Here is a 15,704-nt window from a genome sequence, read left to right as displayed (position 1 = left end):
CTGTATATTTTATTTTTTTTGGTTTATTTTGCTTTTCCAAGTGTAGGCATCCTGTTTCGTGCCTGCCACTGGGCCATGATTAACGACCCAACACCACTCGATCATAAGCAAGCCCATTAGCAATCCTTTACTCCTCTGCTTCTTTACTCGTTGCAGTTTATGCCACCTGCCACAACAGCACCACCAGCGGCAACTGGACAGCCTGCAGCCGCAACTGCGGCCTCGGCACCGCCACCCGGCACACCTCCACCCACGCCGGTTGCCATCAACTGAGCAATTTGCGGCTCTGCGAGAATCGCAGGTGCGACAAGGACGACCTCCAGGACAATAAGCGAAGCAGAAGCCGGAGCAGGAGCCACCCATTAACGCCTAAGCACAAGGAGCATCACTTCCACTCGCATTCACACTCCCACATCCACTCGCAGCCTCATCGTCATTCTCGCAAGGAGCACCAGGAGCCTGCCCACAGGATACGAGTGAGTACCAGCCATCTTGTCTTTTTTTGTTTGGTGCTGTGAGAAACATAATTATGAAAAGTTTGCTGTAATTAATTTCAGTCAACTTGAGCTTTAAATTGCATCTTTGCTTTCCTAAACTCTACATTTAATTTTTTAACCAAGTTCTAAAAGGACCTTTATTTTTATGTATACAGGGATATGTATAAGCAGCTCTTATTTAACATAATAATTAATATTATGTTTTTATTAATTCTCCTAATATTCATATATTTTTTTTGTCTCTTTTAGAAGGGTCACGAGTGCCGGAGTATCCAGCGTTTGGGTCCAGCCCGTATCCGCCTAGGCGAGTGCGTCTCTCGGAAGCTGTATCGACCCAAGCTCTGTGGCCGTTGCCATCGCGGAGTCAAGTGCTGCGCCCCGGCGGTCACCACCACGATACAGGTGAGTGGGTCGAGACAGCCGAGAAATGTCTCGAATTTATTTGCCAGCAACTGGGCTAAGACGGACTCAGCTTGAAAGCCCGACCACCTGGCGTTACCCCTCCTCCTTGGAATAAAAATAAAACTCTGTCGCGGATTAAGCTTTCTTTTCTCATTCGCTTGACTCGCTCTTGCTTTATTTGCATTTTCTGCATCCTGGCTTGTTGTTTGCCATTTGTCAGTTTCAATTAAATAATCCTTAATTTGAAAGCAATACCATCATGGTACAATAAGATACAAATAGATACCCTGCACTTTTTATTTTTAAATGAAATATAACCTTTAAACTTATATTTTTATTTACTCTTTCTTTAAAAAATAGCTTTACCCTTCACTCCACATATCCATATTTATTTATTTATTTATTCAGTTGACTGTTGATAATCCTCCTCATATCCTTGTAGTCCTCATTACGCATTCCTTATTATTTATTTATTTTGAGAAATATTCTGCGGTTTACCGCAATTTACATACATACGTATCCTGAAATCATAAATTCCAAAGTAAAACAAATAGGCTTCACATTTTTTATTGTGCCAATCTTTCGAAAAAAAAATGCAACAAAATTGAATCTGATTTCCTGGGATTTCCAATTGACAGCACATCCACGTGTCGGATATCCTTGTCTGTTAGCATCCTGCTGTTGTTTAGTTTATTGGCTCTTTCCTGGCGGCTGCCTTTTAGTTTTAATTAAAAAGCAAATTGCATTAAAACGTCAATTTGCACAGGATACAATCAGCAAAAGGAACACAAACACCGGCCATTGGAAATGGCAATGGAAAAGGAATTAAAAGTCAAATGTTGGCCAGATGTTCAAATCAATTTGACACCTCTCTACCTTCCCCGCCTGCTTATAACCTACCAATTGAATTTTTCCAAGAAGAACCGAGATTTCAACTCCTTACATTTTCAATTTTTTTTTTAAATTTATTCTCTCTTATTTCGTCCTTTTCCGCTTCAGGTCGAGCTGTTGTGTCCCTTAAATGCTGTCGATCCAATTAACTTCGTACAACGACGGGAGCAGGCCAGGTCCAGTCATCTGAAGGAGCTCCGAAGGACCAAGGACGATGGCGGAGAGGATGACTACGAAGACGATGATGACGATGATTATGATGGTGAGGCGGAGGAAGCATATGCAGAAAAGCCTGGACAGTTATGGGACACGGTCGCCTTGGAGCCAATCGATCAGGAATTCCTGCACTCACATCAGATACAAATTGAGAATAAATTCATTGCCGTCGAATGGATACTGAAATGTGAATGCAGCACGAATGTGAGTAACAGTTTGGTTTTTTGACTTTTAGGGTTCACTTGCCCGGTCTGGCCTTCGATGTCCTTCTGGCCGGTGGAGTCCTTAAACGTTGTCATATTACAACGTATCCCAACCGTATTCGCATGCCATTTTAAGGCAATCACTCGGTCGTGTCCTTACCTCGACAATCGTTTTCCCCTTCAGATTTTTCTGGCTACTTGCTTCTGGCTTCTTGCTCCCCCTTTCCCCCTTTCCCACTTTCTACAATCCTGTTTCGTCCTTTTTGGTTCGGTTGCTGTAACAGATGCACGAAAATTGCTTTCACTTGTCATTTTAATCGCATCTTTTGTTGTTGTAAATGTTTTGTGAATGCTACCTTCTTTTTGTAGCTGATACCCATTAGAAAGGTATATGCTAGGGATTGATAGACTTTTCATAAAGGGAAAGAACGACACTTTTTTAAAAATCACTTTTCAGCTTTCGGCTAGCAAAAATATTTGTGTACATTTTATAATATAATTATTATTGAACTCCATAAGAAATATATATGTAATTTAATATTATTATAGGGTATCCTTGAACATTTACCTTTTCTCCTATTTAGCTCTGGTTATTTTCTCAGTCTATGCACAAATTTCGTTTTTGTTTCTTTTTTTTTTTTAAGAAAAAATTATTGCTGCAATTTTTTTGTGGACTTGTTCGGGTTTGTTGGAGTAAATGGTTGGAAAAGAGGCAAGCCCCATCCTGGCCACCCCCCAATTCGCAACTAGAATGGCAGCACCCAGCTGTCTGTTGTGTTTTCCCATTATTTTGGCGAATTCATCTTGAATGCCTTCACCGCTCGTATGCGCTGTGCAATTGCAATGATTGGATTTTTATGAATACATTCATCAAAGGAGATTCTCCCCAGAGCGCCAGAGCAGGCAAACCGAACGAAAACATTGTGTTGCATATATTCAGGCGGCAGCGGTACCTTTAAAATGTATGAGTATGTGTAGGGTGTGCGTATGGGTGGCAGTGTGTGTGTGAGCCTTTGTTTGTGGATGGGCTTGTGTCCAAAGTGGCGCTTTTGTTTTGCCTTTACTAAGCCTTGAATGGTTTTCCAAATGGGCTTTGACTACAATGACAGTCGATTCCTGATGAGTTGTCCTGAATCTTCTCTAAACAATCAAAACATTCGGCAATTGTTATCATACTCCAAATCGATATTGGGATTCTTAAATATAAATGGCAACTATTTCTTGAGTATTAATTTTCAAAGCGTCGAAATTTTTCACGAAGTACTTCCATAAAATAGTGGGTTTTTCTGATTTCCCCATTTTTGGTCACTCCGATGTGCATAGCTCTGCCAATACCTATCCGATCAAGAAATGAAGTACCATTTTGTGATCAGCGCTTTCACCGCCGCTTTTCCTCATTCAAAATAATGCCTGAATATCATTTTGAAGTTTTTCGAATTTTTTCAAGGGGTACCCCCATGAAAAAGTGCGTTTTTCTGATTTTCCCATTTTTGGTCACTCCGATGTGCATAGCTCTGCCAATACCTATCCGATCAGGAAATGAAGTACCATTGTGTGATCAGCGCTTCCACCGCCGCTTTTCCTCATTCAAAATAATGCCTGAATATCATTTTGAAATTTCTCGAATTTTTTCAAGGGGTACCCCTTTGAAAATGTGGGTTTTTCTGATTTCCCCATTTTTGGTCACTCCGATGTGCATAGCTCTGCCAATACCTATCCGATCAGGAAATGAAGTACCATTTTGTGATCAGCGCTTCCACCGCCGCTTTTCCTCATTCAAAATAATGCCTGAATATCATTTTGAAATTTCTCGAATTTTTTCAAGGGGTACCCCTTTGAAAATGTGGGTTTTTCTGATTTCCCCATTTTTGGTCACTCCGATGTGCATAGCTCTGCCAATACCTATCCGATCAAGAAATGAAGTACCATTTTGTGATCAGCGCTTCCACCGCCGCTTTTCCTCATTCAAAATAATGCCTGAATATCATTTTGAAATTTCTCGAATTTTTTCAAGGGGTACCCCTTTGAAAATGTGGGTTTTTCTGATTTCCCCATTTTTGGTCACTCCGATGTGCATAGCTCTGCCAATACCTATCCGATCAGGAAATGAAGTACCATTTTGTGATCAGCGCTTCCACCGCCGCTTTTCCTCATTCAAAATAATGCCTGAATATCATTTTGAAATTTCTCGAATTTTTTCAAGGGGTACCCCTATGAAAATGTGGGTTTTTCTGATTTCCCCATTTTTGGTCACTCCGATGTGCATAGCTCTGCCAATACCTATCCGATCAGGAAATGAAGTACCATTTTGTGATCAGCGCTTCCACCGCCGCTTTTCCTCATTCAAAATAATGCCTGAATATCATTTTGAAATTTCTCGAATTTTTTCAAGGGGTACCCTTTTGAAAATGTGGGTTTTTCTGATTTCCCCATTTTTGGTCACTCCGATGTGCATAGCTCTGCCAATACCTATCCGATCAGGAAATGAAGTACCATTTTGTGATCAGCGCTTCCAGTGCCACTTTTCCTCATTCAAAATAGTGCCTGAATATCATTTTGAAATTTTTCGAATTTTTTCAAGGGGTAGCCCTATGAAAATGTAGGTTTTTCTGATTTTCCCATTTTGTTTCACTCCGATGTCCATAGCTCTGCCAATACCTATCCGATCAAAAAATGAAGTACCATTTTGTGATCAGCGCTTTCTGTGCCGCTTTTCCTCATTCAAAATAGTGCTTTAATATCATATTAAAATTTTTCTATTTTGTCAAGAGGTGAAATGGTGCAAAATAATCAATAAAATTTAATCATACTTTAAAATACCTTATAAGCCAAATATATTTTTCAAAGTGCAAAGAGTATTACCATGTTAAGAGAAAGCATAAGCTCTCTTATACGCTTATTCATTTTTTTGGCGTCACACCACTTGCCCGGTGGTCTCTCATTTTACAGGCCGATAATAAGGCGCTGATAATGCAACTGCTTTATTCTCTGTTTACTGCATTGACATAACTCACATATTTGCCACAGCAACAAGGGAGGTCCCCTTATCGGCAGATGGATCTTATCGCAGAGAGCAGAGACCCAGAATAGAGAGACCCCAGGTAGCGAGAGTGATAGTTGAGGGTGAAAGTGAACAAAACCAATTTAGTAGGTGGTCGAACGTTGAGCGTGAAAGACTCGAAAAAATAGTGAGAGTGCCGTTTTGTTTTAATTACAATAAAAACAAAAACAAAAGCTATATAAATATTAAAATGAGTTCCGCGTCATTAAGACTTTTAAGCAAAACTAAAGATACGGCTCGCATTGTGATCGTTGGAGCGGGATCGGCTGGTATTGCTGCAGCCACCCGACTCTTGGAGCAGGGTTTCAAAAACGTCCTTGTCCTGGAGGCGGAGGACCGCATTGGTGGTCGGGTGCACACAATACCCTTCGCGGATAATGTAGTGGACTTGGGAGCCCAGTGGTGTCACGGAGAGAAAGGAAATGTGGTCTTCGAAATGGTCAAGGACCTGAATCTTTTGGATGTTACCGAGCCCCACTATGAGACCTTTAAGTGCGTGCGTTCCAACAAGGAAATCCTGCCCGATGAGATCGCCGATACCCTCAAGAGTATAGCTGAGAACTCCATTCCAGAAAGACAAACAGAGCTGGTAAACTATAAAGGATCTCTGGGGGACTATATTAACTGGAAGTACTGGACAGAGCTGAAAAAGCTCCCACCCATAGACCACACAATAGCCGAAGAGTTCCTGGAAGTCTTTCACAAGTTCGAGTCCTCCGTGGAGGCGTCAGATCATCTCTTTGAGGTCTCCGGCCAGGGCCACCTGGAGTACTGGCTCTGCGAAGGTGAACTTTTGCTCAACTGGCGCGACAAGGGCTACAAGAGCTTCCTGAGATTACTAATGAAATCCAAAGAGGATGGTGATCTGGGCATCCTTAAAGGACACGTTCTACTCAACAGAAGAATCGCCGAAATCAATTGGCAAGGAGCCGATGAGGTCACGATTCGTTGCTGGAACGGGGAGATCCTCACCGCCGACCATGTGATCTGCACCGTGTCCTTGGGCGTGCTCAAGGAGCAGCATCAACAGCTCTTCGTCCCAGCTCTGCCAGCCGCAAAAGTAAGAGCCATCGATGGCCTTAAACTGGGCACCGTGGATAAGTTTTTCTTGGAGTTCGAAAAGCCTCCACTCCCCGAGGACTGGCCTGGTTTCAACTGCCTCTGGCTGCAGAAAGATCTGGAGGAGCTGCGAGCCTCCGAGCTCTTCTGGCTGGAGAGTGTTTTCGGGTTCTACCCCGTCTCCAGGCAGCCACGAATCCTCCAGGGCTGGATAATAGGACCACATGCCCGACACATGGAGACTCTTACCGAGGAGAAGGTGCTGGAAGGAGTACTCTGGCTGTTCAGCAAGTTCCTGCCCTTTGCGGTTGGCCAACCGATTCGCTTCCTGCGCACCCAATGGCATGCGAATCCCAACTTCCGGGGCAGCTACACCTTCCGCTCCACTTACACGGATGCCCTGCGAACCGGTGCCTGGGATCTGGAGGCGCCTCTGTCGGATGTGGGCGGCCGGCCTCGACTCCAGTTCGCTGGGGAATCCTCCCACAAGCACTTTTACTCCACAGTCCACGGAGCCATAGAGACTGGGTGGCGGGAGGCGGACCGATTGAATCGTTATTACCGGACACGAACAGCTCGGTTGTGAGCTGACCAGAAGGTGTGACGGCGCATCCGTGCTATTGAGATTGGCCACGGCCAAAATAATTTGTTATAGTCTTCGATATTTGTTGGGTTTCCTAACAAAACAATTATAAAAGAATTTATAAAAAAATTATAAAAGAAAGTATGTTTGTTTTTTTTTTTAATAAAAAAATATTGTAAATAAATATTAAATACCTTTCAATAATTCTTTAGTTGAATTGAATAGTTTCTTTCTTTTAAGATACTTAAAATGTTGCGTATTTTACCAATTTCTTATCTTAATTCCATTTAGTATTTGTGAGGTTTTAAAACAGCCCTAAAAGAGTATTTTTCGACGATAAGATATGGAGGATATAGAGATGAAAGTCTATAACTTTTGGTCATAATTCATAGTTTAATTTTCAACACGAACAGAAAAATACTTAAATTTTCTCTCAGAACTTTAATACAATCTGTAAACTTACTCGATTCTGCTGGAAAATAAATGTACTTTGCTTTTTCATATTTTATGGCCAATTTTAATGTCAGTACCCAGACACAATATATCAGTTTCCCTTTATTTGTTTGTTTGCCCGGGGAGGGATAGTCATAAAATCTGGTTTTGCTTGCAATTTTTATGGTTCTGTGGCGGGCGACTTGAGGCTGTATCTTTAAATTTCAAGCTCTCGCTGTTACAAACAATATTCAAACGCGTTAGCACTCAAAAAACAAAAAAAAAAGAGACAAACAAACAACAAATAAAAGCCAAAACATGTTGACCAACTCATTTGCAGAGAACGGCAAACAACATTGTAATTGCGCCTGTTTTTCGGAACATTTGCAAACACTCCCTGTCCAAATGGCTGGTTCTGGGCTGATGGGCGGCGGCCAGGGGCCGGGGGGCGTGGCATTGAGGTCTAACACATGCAAAACTTTAGATTACGAGGGGAATACAGAATGGGTAGAGCAGAAATCAGTTTAGCACATATCTGGTGCAGCACAAAAAATAGAAACCAGATAGAGCCAAAGGCTAACCAAAGCAGACCAGACGTATAAGGCCACAAAAGCCACAACAGGCCAACAGGATCCTGGAATTAGAAGCAGTACCCAGAACAGGAAAAGAGGTACTAGCCAGGCACTGAAAAAAAATCTATTCTATTTTATATAAAAGTCTTTTTTTAACAAAATCATAGCCACTAATTGGCTAAAGTTTTATAAATTTCTAAATAAATGTTTATACTTGTCTTATATTTGATATTTAATTTTTTTCTGTTTCTCATTTTCAATGCAAACTACTGGCCACCAGACAGTGGCACTAGCACTTTGGCTATCCATGTTGAAAATTCAAATTTATGCTAGTCCCCGGGTCAGAATATACGGAAATTTCCTTGCTCCTATCTTGGTGCTTTTCCATTTTCTGATATCCTCGTAGCGCCGCCCTCTTTTCCGTCTGCCATTGTGTGTTTGCGTTTGTTTGTTTGTTTACTTGTCGCCCTCGTGGTCCTAGTCTCCAGTAAGTCCTTCCCGCCCGGCATCCTTCATCCTCGTTCCTCCATCCGCCACCTTCCAATTACATATGCGACTTTGTCGCCGTTCCAGTCGAAAGAACGAAAGCCCGACTACAAGTTGGTCACATCTGTTGTAGTTTTGCCGCCGATCCCTGTTCCTATTCCTGTGACTCCTTGGGTTCCCTAGTCCTTGGTCCTTGGCACATCCTCCGGTTAATGTGCTGTTGCCCTTTGGTGTCTGGACAGCCGGATACGTGGTTTTTCTAGCCAGAACACGAAAAGAAAATAATCCAGGTTTTCCCTAAAAGTTTTCAGAAATTGTTGAGGACTCTCCTTGTTTCTCTCGGTGTCCTCGTACTCATCCACGTGTTCGTGAGTCCTCGAGTGACAATGTTAAACAAGTCTCTGTTTGACCAAAGGACACACATTTGCCTAGCTGGCTGGCAGTCATCCTGTTCCTGTTCATCTCTGCCGGACTTATGTTATGGTCCAGGTAATGGTTGTTATGACTGTCCAAGTGTGCCCCCAGTTTTCATGATTGCAAAGGAGAGCCATAAGGGGTGTGGAGTGGACAGGACGATGGCGGGAATCGAGATGGAGTTACTGAGTGGCCGACAGTACTACTGACACAAGTGCCAACTCCTTTGCGTTGGGATTAAATGGATTTAGTTGCGAGTCCTCCATGCCAGAGCATGCCAGAACGCTTGGTTTAAGTAGATAAAATTGCATGAAATTATAGTTTTGTTTCTCAAGAGCTTTATTTACTCAGGTATTTTCCAAAAGGTGTTAATTGGTCTGAAAAGTGCTGGAACTACATGAGAGTTATGCTTAAAAGTTAATTGTATTTACCTGGTGGTGGCATGTTTGGTTTTCTGTTGGAAGTAAAGTTCTGTTAAATCGTTATATTTAATCCAGTTTCTAGCTAGTTTTCTGGGAGTTTTGCATAGAATCCTTTAAGAGTTAATAGAAGTCCAAGTAAGGTTGATTTGTCATAAAAAATATAATTGAAAACACCAAGTTTTTGTCATTATTTTGTGCAGAACTTTAATCTCTTTCACAAATTTGTTACAAACTTTAAAATTGTTCAGACTCACAGATATTATATACCGATTGAATAAAACAATTTCCAATTCAAATAAAAATTTTAATAAATTTTGAAATCTAGAAGCATGGTTACTCCTTGGAGACTCAGTTCTTATCGTGTCCCTTATAAAATTCAATCAAACGATCAGCTTCACGCCATCCGGATTCCGTGGCTCCGTGTACGGTGGAGAAATGATTACGACTGGAGGCCTCGCCGGCAAACTGAAGCCTGGGCTTTCCGGCCATATTTGAAAGTGGGGATTCCAAATCCGAACGGCCAGCCCGAATTTCATCGGAATAGGTGGGATAGTAGCTGTAACTGCCGCGGAAATTGGGATTCGAATGCCACTGGGTGCGCAGGAAGCGCTTGGGATGCGGGACACTGAAGTTGCAGAACTTCCGGAAAAGCCAGAGAATCCCCTCGAGAACCTTCTCCTCGGTTAAGCTCTCCATATAGCGAGCATGGGCGCCTATAATCCAGCCCTCTAGAATCTTGGGCTGACCATCGACACGATGAAAGCCGCACAAGCTTTCCAGCCAGAAGAACTCTCCGGCTTGCAGCTCTCGAAGATCTGCCTCCACCCAAAGGAACATGACGTCCAGCATTTTCTCCGGCAGCGGTTGCTCCTCGAATTCCAAAATCAGCTTGTTCACAGTCCCCAGGTTAAGGCCTTCGATGGCCTTCAGCTTCGGGGATGGCAGTGGTGGCACAAATAGCTTGGGGTGCTTCTCCTTAAGGACTCCCAGAGAGACTGTGCAGATCACGTGATCCGCCCTGACAATTTCTCCATTCCAGCAGCGAAGTAGTAATTCCTCGGAACCCGACCAATTAATCTCAGCGATTCGCCTGTTAAGCCGGACATGACCCTTTAGGGTTCCCTGGTCGCCGGGCTTATCCTTGTCCGCTCCCAGCAGGAGACTTAGGAAAAACCAGAACCCTTTGTCCTTCCAGCTGAGATTCTGATCGCCGTCGCATTCCTTAAAATTCAGATAGTTCCGCGTTGATAGTTCGAACAAGTGATCGCAGGCATCCGAGGTGCAAATGACCTTCTTGAGGCAGTCAAGGGCTTCCTTGGCAATCGTCTTATCGTCGGTGTCCTTAACCGCATTCTTCCAGTAAAGTTGAGTAATAAAATCCCCCACGGAACCCTCGTAGTCCTCATCCACTTTGTAAGTTTGTAAGAATTCATTGAATGCATTGCTCTGGTCATCGGTGAGAATGTCCTTGTTGGAGCGTATATAGTGCATGACATACTCCCCAGTTGGCTTAAGGACATCCAAGTCCTTGACCTTTTCGTAGACCACGTTGCCCCCCTCACCGTGACACCATTGGGCTCCCAAGTCCATTACATTTTCGCCAAAGGGTATGGTGTTAATGCGACCTCCGATGCGATCCTCCGCCTCGAAAACAGTCACATGTTTAAATCCTTGCTCAAGGAGTCTCGTGGCGGCTGCAATACCCGAGGCACCGGCACCTATGATCACGATCCGGGCTGTTTCCTTGGTCTTACCCAAGGAACTGGGAATTTCCATGCAGGAGCTCATAGTTGAATTATTTTAATTTAAAAGCTTAATTGCAATAATGCAAGTGCTTAAACTTTGCAAAAAAATGGTATTTTATACTCCTTAGTCTTACTGCGGTTTTTGAACAAGGTATTCCATTTTCCTTGACCTCTAAATTAAATAGATAAAAGAGGGTTATTGTAATAGAAGTGCATTGTAATGGTCTTAACTATCATTTCTAAGAAACAATGGCCAGCAAGGTTTTGAGTGCATATTGAGGTTCTTGTGGTGACTTATCAAGCCCACACGCAACAAACACTCGACTAAATCGCGCGATACAAGTAATCTTAAAACTACACCGATAAGTTCTTATCAAATACAGTAGTCACTGCCAAAAGGTGAACAAGTATCTTAGTTAACTTTAAATGCATTAAACTCTTTTCTATTTTAAATGTTGACCACTTTTTCCATCTGGTATAAATGGTTATACTTTCAAGTATTTTTTTCAATAAACGGGAGCCAAGAATTTAATTAAACCACCATGAACACAATGAATGTTTATTATGTACGAATTTATATTAAAATTTTATACCCTTCCTCATCCCCCCCTCAATTTTTCTCCTCTCATCCACAGCACTGTAACAGCGACAACAGCAACAGCAACAGCAGCAGCAACCGCAACACCAACGACAACATGTCTAACACAAATAAATATGGTTATTACAATTACAAAAACAAAAACAATAAGAATGGAGGGCCACAGAGGCGTAACCACGAAATTAATGGCGAACCCAATGAGCCGACCAACAACATAAGGGCCAACTCCATCAGCAACAACAACGAAGAGGATGTGGCCGACAACAACATGGATGTGGACCACAACGATGTAGACAACTCGTCGTCGGAACAGCAACCGGATATTATTCCCTATCCGCTGGGTGTTGGCGAATCCAGTTGGAAGGCCGAAAAACTTCGACAGCAGCAGCAACATCAACAGCAACAGCAGCAACATCAACAGCAACAGCAGCAACACAGACAACAACCGCAATACACATAGCGCAAACATTTCTCACGCATGCGATAAAATGAAACAAAAGAAATCCAAAAAGCTGAGGCCAGAGGCAGATATTTAGAATGGAATAGGATTTAAGAATTGTACAGCATAGCGATACTTAAGGCCAGGATACAATATAGATGGGCAAGGATTGTAAAGGAACAGAGGGCGATGCAAGTTATACTTAGGATTTGAACATATCGAGGCAGTAAGTTTAGGTATGTGAACGATAGGAATAGTCTTAAAATCAAGAACAAAAACCAAAAAAAAAGGAAAAAGTCGCAAGCCGAATATTAAAAATATTTTTGCAAGCATCTATACACAAAAACGCAAAACACGAAAATGAAAAAACTAAAACCAAAATGGCAAAATTTTCTGAAAATCATTTAAATGGAATGCTGCCCAATTGAAAAAAGAAAAAACATACGACTATATGATCTAAATAAATAAAACAAGAATAATTTTTAAAACTTAGATGTAAATGGCTTAAATAATTCGAGATGCGTAATTTGGATCTAAACAACAAAAATACAATTAAAAACAAAAACAAGAAAATGCTAAATTTATGTGCATTCAAGTTATAACTGTGCTATATACTCAATTGTATTCAGATCTACAAGTACTATATACATATAGTATAGGAAGACTCTGCTTTGCATTAAAGAGAATTTAGCTGGCTGCAAAAAATGAAATTAAAAGGGTAGTTGCAATTAAATTAGTTTATAATTAAAAAATCTATATGAATATCAAAACTCCTTACATTTTTTATTATATTAAAAGTATCTATACCATATAGATCTTTCTTTTGTTTCTAAAAATGTTTTAATGGTTACCTAGAACAAACTATTTTAAACGAAAGATACCCCGTACTTGTTAAAAATGATAATTTTATACAAAAATATTTTCCTATCTATTTATGAATCCTTTTTCTAAGCCTATCGGATAATATCAGAATGATAATAATAACACCCCATACTTACACCAATTGCAACTACCCGATATAGTTTCGTTATAAAATACCCAAGACATATCCTCCCGGCAATATCCCGAAAAAAAAATTCCCCTGATTTAGATCATATAACGAGCAAAGCTTATCCACCACCCATATCAAGTTCTATCGATGTAAGAAACCCCTTAGCTAGCATCAGAGTTATCCGTATGCTGGCGAAATGCAAAAATTAAATAAATAAAAAATACCATAAAAAACACAACCACACGACTTTTAATTTAAAAAAAAAACTCTTTTAAGAGATCAGATCGTCGATCCACTTATCCCACGACTTCTGCCACTTGGCAAAGGCAACCGTCTCTTCCTCGCCCTCCAGGGCACTGTACCGCAGCGAGTTCATGGCCAGGCACTTGAGGAACCTCAAATCTGCTCCCACTGGCGCAATGCCCAGGAAGGCGAAGTAGAAGTCGTGGGACAGCGGAGCACACCGCCAGAACGACGGATCGTCCGATGATATCACAATAGGCACATTGGAGGCCAGGAGCAGAGCTGCCGGATGGTTCCTGTAGTCCACACCCAGTTGCAGGACCTGATTGGATACGGGGCACACCTCAATGGCAATGTCCAGGAAACGGGCCATCCGCATGGAGAGCGGGTGCTTCGTTATGGCATATCCGTGGCCTATCCTCTTGGTGCCCAGCATAATGGCATCCGTGAGGTTTTCGTCGATGGCTGATCCAAACCAGTTTGTTTCCCCGGCATGGAAGAAGAACTTGATCTGCTCCGGCATCTTCAACAAAGAGTCCACAAAGTCTATCAGTGGTCTTCCCAGCTCCTCCTGACCCACCAGATCAAAGCCGACCATAAAGTCTGGGAATTCTTTCTGGAAAAATAAAGACAGGCATACAATGAAGTAACCACTTAAGTCTATATAGTTATTACATTTAGTTCCGTAGCAGTTTTAACGTATTCCTCCACCACTTTGGGCTCCACGCCTCTCAACGGGGCATAGATCAACTTGGAGCCAATAAAGTCTGGATGGTCGCCCATAAATCGCTCCAGTTCCGACTTATAAATGGCCACCGTGTCCCTAATCGTGAGCATTTTCTCGCCCATGCAATATAGAGGCGGGAGCAACGACCTAAGCTCCAGATATTGGACACCATCTTCGGAAAACTCTTTGAGGGCGTTGTAATAATAGTCACCCCAGATGGGGGCATGACACAGTAACCCGTCGAGGAGTATAAAGATACCCATAAAGTGAGCCCACGCCTGATTATTGGACATGAACTTGGAGAAGGGATACATGCTGAAGCGGCGCTTGAGGTACCTCTTCACCTCCTTGTCGCCCATTCGCTCCCGGAACTCGCACATGGGCTCCCACTGGCACTGATCCATGGGCTTCATAGTAGGCTTCTCTACCGAGAACCGGAAGGCGATGGCCTTGTCCATCTCCGCCGTGCAAATCCAGAGGTTCTCCCGGTAGGTGAGGCTGATCAGGAACTCGGTGCTACAAAGTGCCGTGTCATGGGCGTGCAACACTCCGCCCTTGGGCATCTTTTTGATGATTTGGAAGATCGGCGACTTACGGATGGCGGTCAGGGTCTCAAAAATATGCTGTCCTGGTGTGAACTTGGTGGGATCGAGTTTTCCCTGGTTGATCTCCTCTGTTTTGATGGCCATTATCACCTTGTTGGCCTGGCGCTCCTTGTCGTTCAGCCGGAGCGTGTGGCCCATCGTCTGCATCTGCTCCACCTTGTTGATAATCTTCCGTAATCTGGAGTACGCATTCGGCGTAATCTTTCTCAGACTCCTGCTGACCGACACCGTTTCGTGGGAGATCTTTTCGCATTTGGTCTTAGAGGCATTGGCGGCAAACGGCCGCCATCCCGTCCTGGCCATTGGCTGCACCTTCGCGTGCCACATTTCGCGCCGCTCCGACTCCAGCTGAGTGTTTCATTTGGATGGGGCAATTTGGAAGGGGATTTCGGCCGACGAACATGTGATTTACACAATTTATTTACCCTGCGAAATGTGTCAGGCCGAATGTGTCAATAGGCCGCGCATTTGTTAGCGCCCCGCCATTTTATTCCGCACAAAAAACGCACAAAATGGTGGCCAACGCATTTCCGCTTTAACACACTAAAGCCGCCATCAACTACACACGCACACATGCGGCTTTTATTAGTAATTTATGGGACTGGCTTGGGGCACGGACATTGGATGGGGTCCGGGAGCCAGTCCGGGTGTGGGTGCCGGTCCGGATACGGGCTTTGGCTTTTTATGCATCCGCGCGCCCTCAACACCACATTAAATGTGCACGACATCAAATTGATGAGGCTGCCACTGGCTCTGGCAGATATGGCAATAGTGCTGGCCATTTAGCTAAATTATAGAGTTCGACTTAGAGAGTTCTAATATAATACTATGTTTTAAATAATATTTGAAAATATTTAGATCTATAGTTTAAGGATTTTAGGGATAAACGTAGAAATTTCTAGGAAAACATAAAGAGATACTTTATTAGTCCCGAAAAATAGTTTATGAATTAATTCAATAGATGTCTTACTACTATGAATACCTGGAATACCTTTTCACATTTATAGATTTATTTAAAAAGCATTTTCAAAGCTAATTTTAAAGGTTTTATTAATCAATATTTTGTATACTAATTCCTCTTTATTTTTTTAACCTTGTTTTTAAAAACGCCTGCACTA

General features: G+C 42.5%; 4 protein-coding genes across 5 annotated transcripts in view; 2 read left to right on the top strand and 2 right to left on the bottom strand.

The window, feature by feature from the left end:
- Ccn (cellular communication network factor protein Ccn) overlaps window positions 1-12,749 on the top strand; it is a 52,898-nt gene extending 40,149 nt beyond the window's left edge. Inside the window, exons 7-10 of the mRNA XM_070279420.1 lie at window positions 157-476; window positions 747-899; window positions 1,899-2,210; window positions 11,619-12,749. Of these exons, the coding sequence (XP_070135521.1) occupies window positions 157-476; window positions 747-899; window positions 1,899-2,210; window positions 11,619-12,041 (1,208 nt within the window). The 3' untranslated portion in view covers window positions 12,042-12,749. The remainder of the gene's footprint in view (window positions 1-156; window positions 477-746; window positions 900-1,898; window positions 2,211-11,618) is intronic.
- On the top strand, window positions 5,370-7,051 carry LOC108128389 (spermine oxidase). Its single transcript, XM_017245964.3, has one exon. It carries the CDS (start codon window positions 5,461-5,463, stop codon window positions 6,913-6,915), a length of 1,455 nt encoding a protein of 484 aa, XP_017101453.2. The 5' UTR covers window positions 5,370-5,460; the 3' UTR covers window positions 6,916-7,051.
- Window positions 8,156-11,055, bottom strand: LOC108128390 (spermine oxidase). Of its 2 annotated transcripts, none has more exons than XM_070279415.1 (2): window positions 9,248-11,055; window positions 8,156-9,203 (listed from the first exon to the last, which is right to left on the bottom strand). In XM_070279415.1, the coding sequence occupies exon 1, from the start codon at window positions 11,024-11,026 to the stop codon at window positions 9,587-9,589; it is 1,440 nt and encodes a 479-aa protein (XP_070135516.1). In that variant the 5' UTR covers window positions 11,027-11,055; the 3' UTR covers window positions 8,156-9,203; window positions 9,248-9,586. The 2 variants fall into 2 exon arrangements, with proteins under 2 accessions (XP_070135516.1, XP_017101454.2); XM_017245965.3 differs by having other exon boundaries at window positions 8,156-9,193.
- Window positions 12,750-13,237: 488 nt separating the features above from the next.
- On the bottom strand, window positions 13,238-15,038 carry Adgf-B (Adenosine deaminase-related growth factor B). The gene is made up of 2 exons (XM_017245765.3): window positions 13,930-15,038; window positions 13,238-13,870 (listed from the first exon to the last, which is right to left on the bottom strand). The coding sequence occupies exons 1-2, from the start codon at window positions 14,911-14,913 to the stop codon at window positions 13,283-13,285; spliced, it is 1,572 nt and encodes a 523-aa protein (XP_017101254.2). The 5' UTR covers window positions 14,914-15,038; the 3' UTR covers window positions 13,238-13,282.
- Between the last annotated feature and the right edge of the window lie 666 nt (window positions 15,039-15,704).

Source organism: Drosophila bipectinata, chromosome 3L (genome assembly GCF_030179905.1).
Source record: "Drosophila bipectinata strain 14024-0381.07 chromosome 3L, DbipHiC1v2, whole genome shotgun sequence".
Taxonomy (NCBI): domain Eukaryota; kingdom Metazoa; phylum Arthropoda; class Insecta; order Diptera; family Drosophilidae; genus Drosophila; species Drosophila bipectinata.
This window is presented reverse-complemented; position numbering and strand designations above follow the sequence as displayed.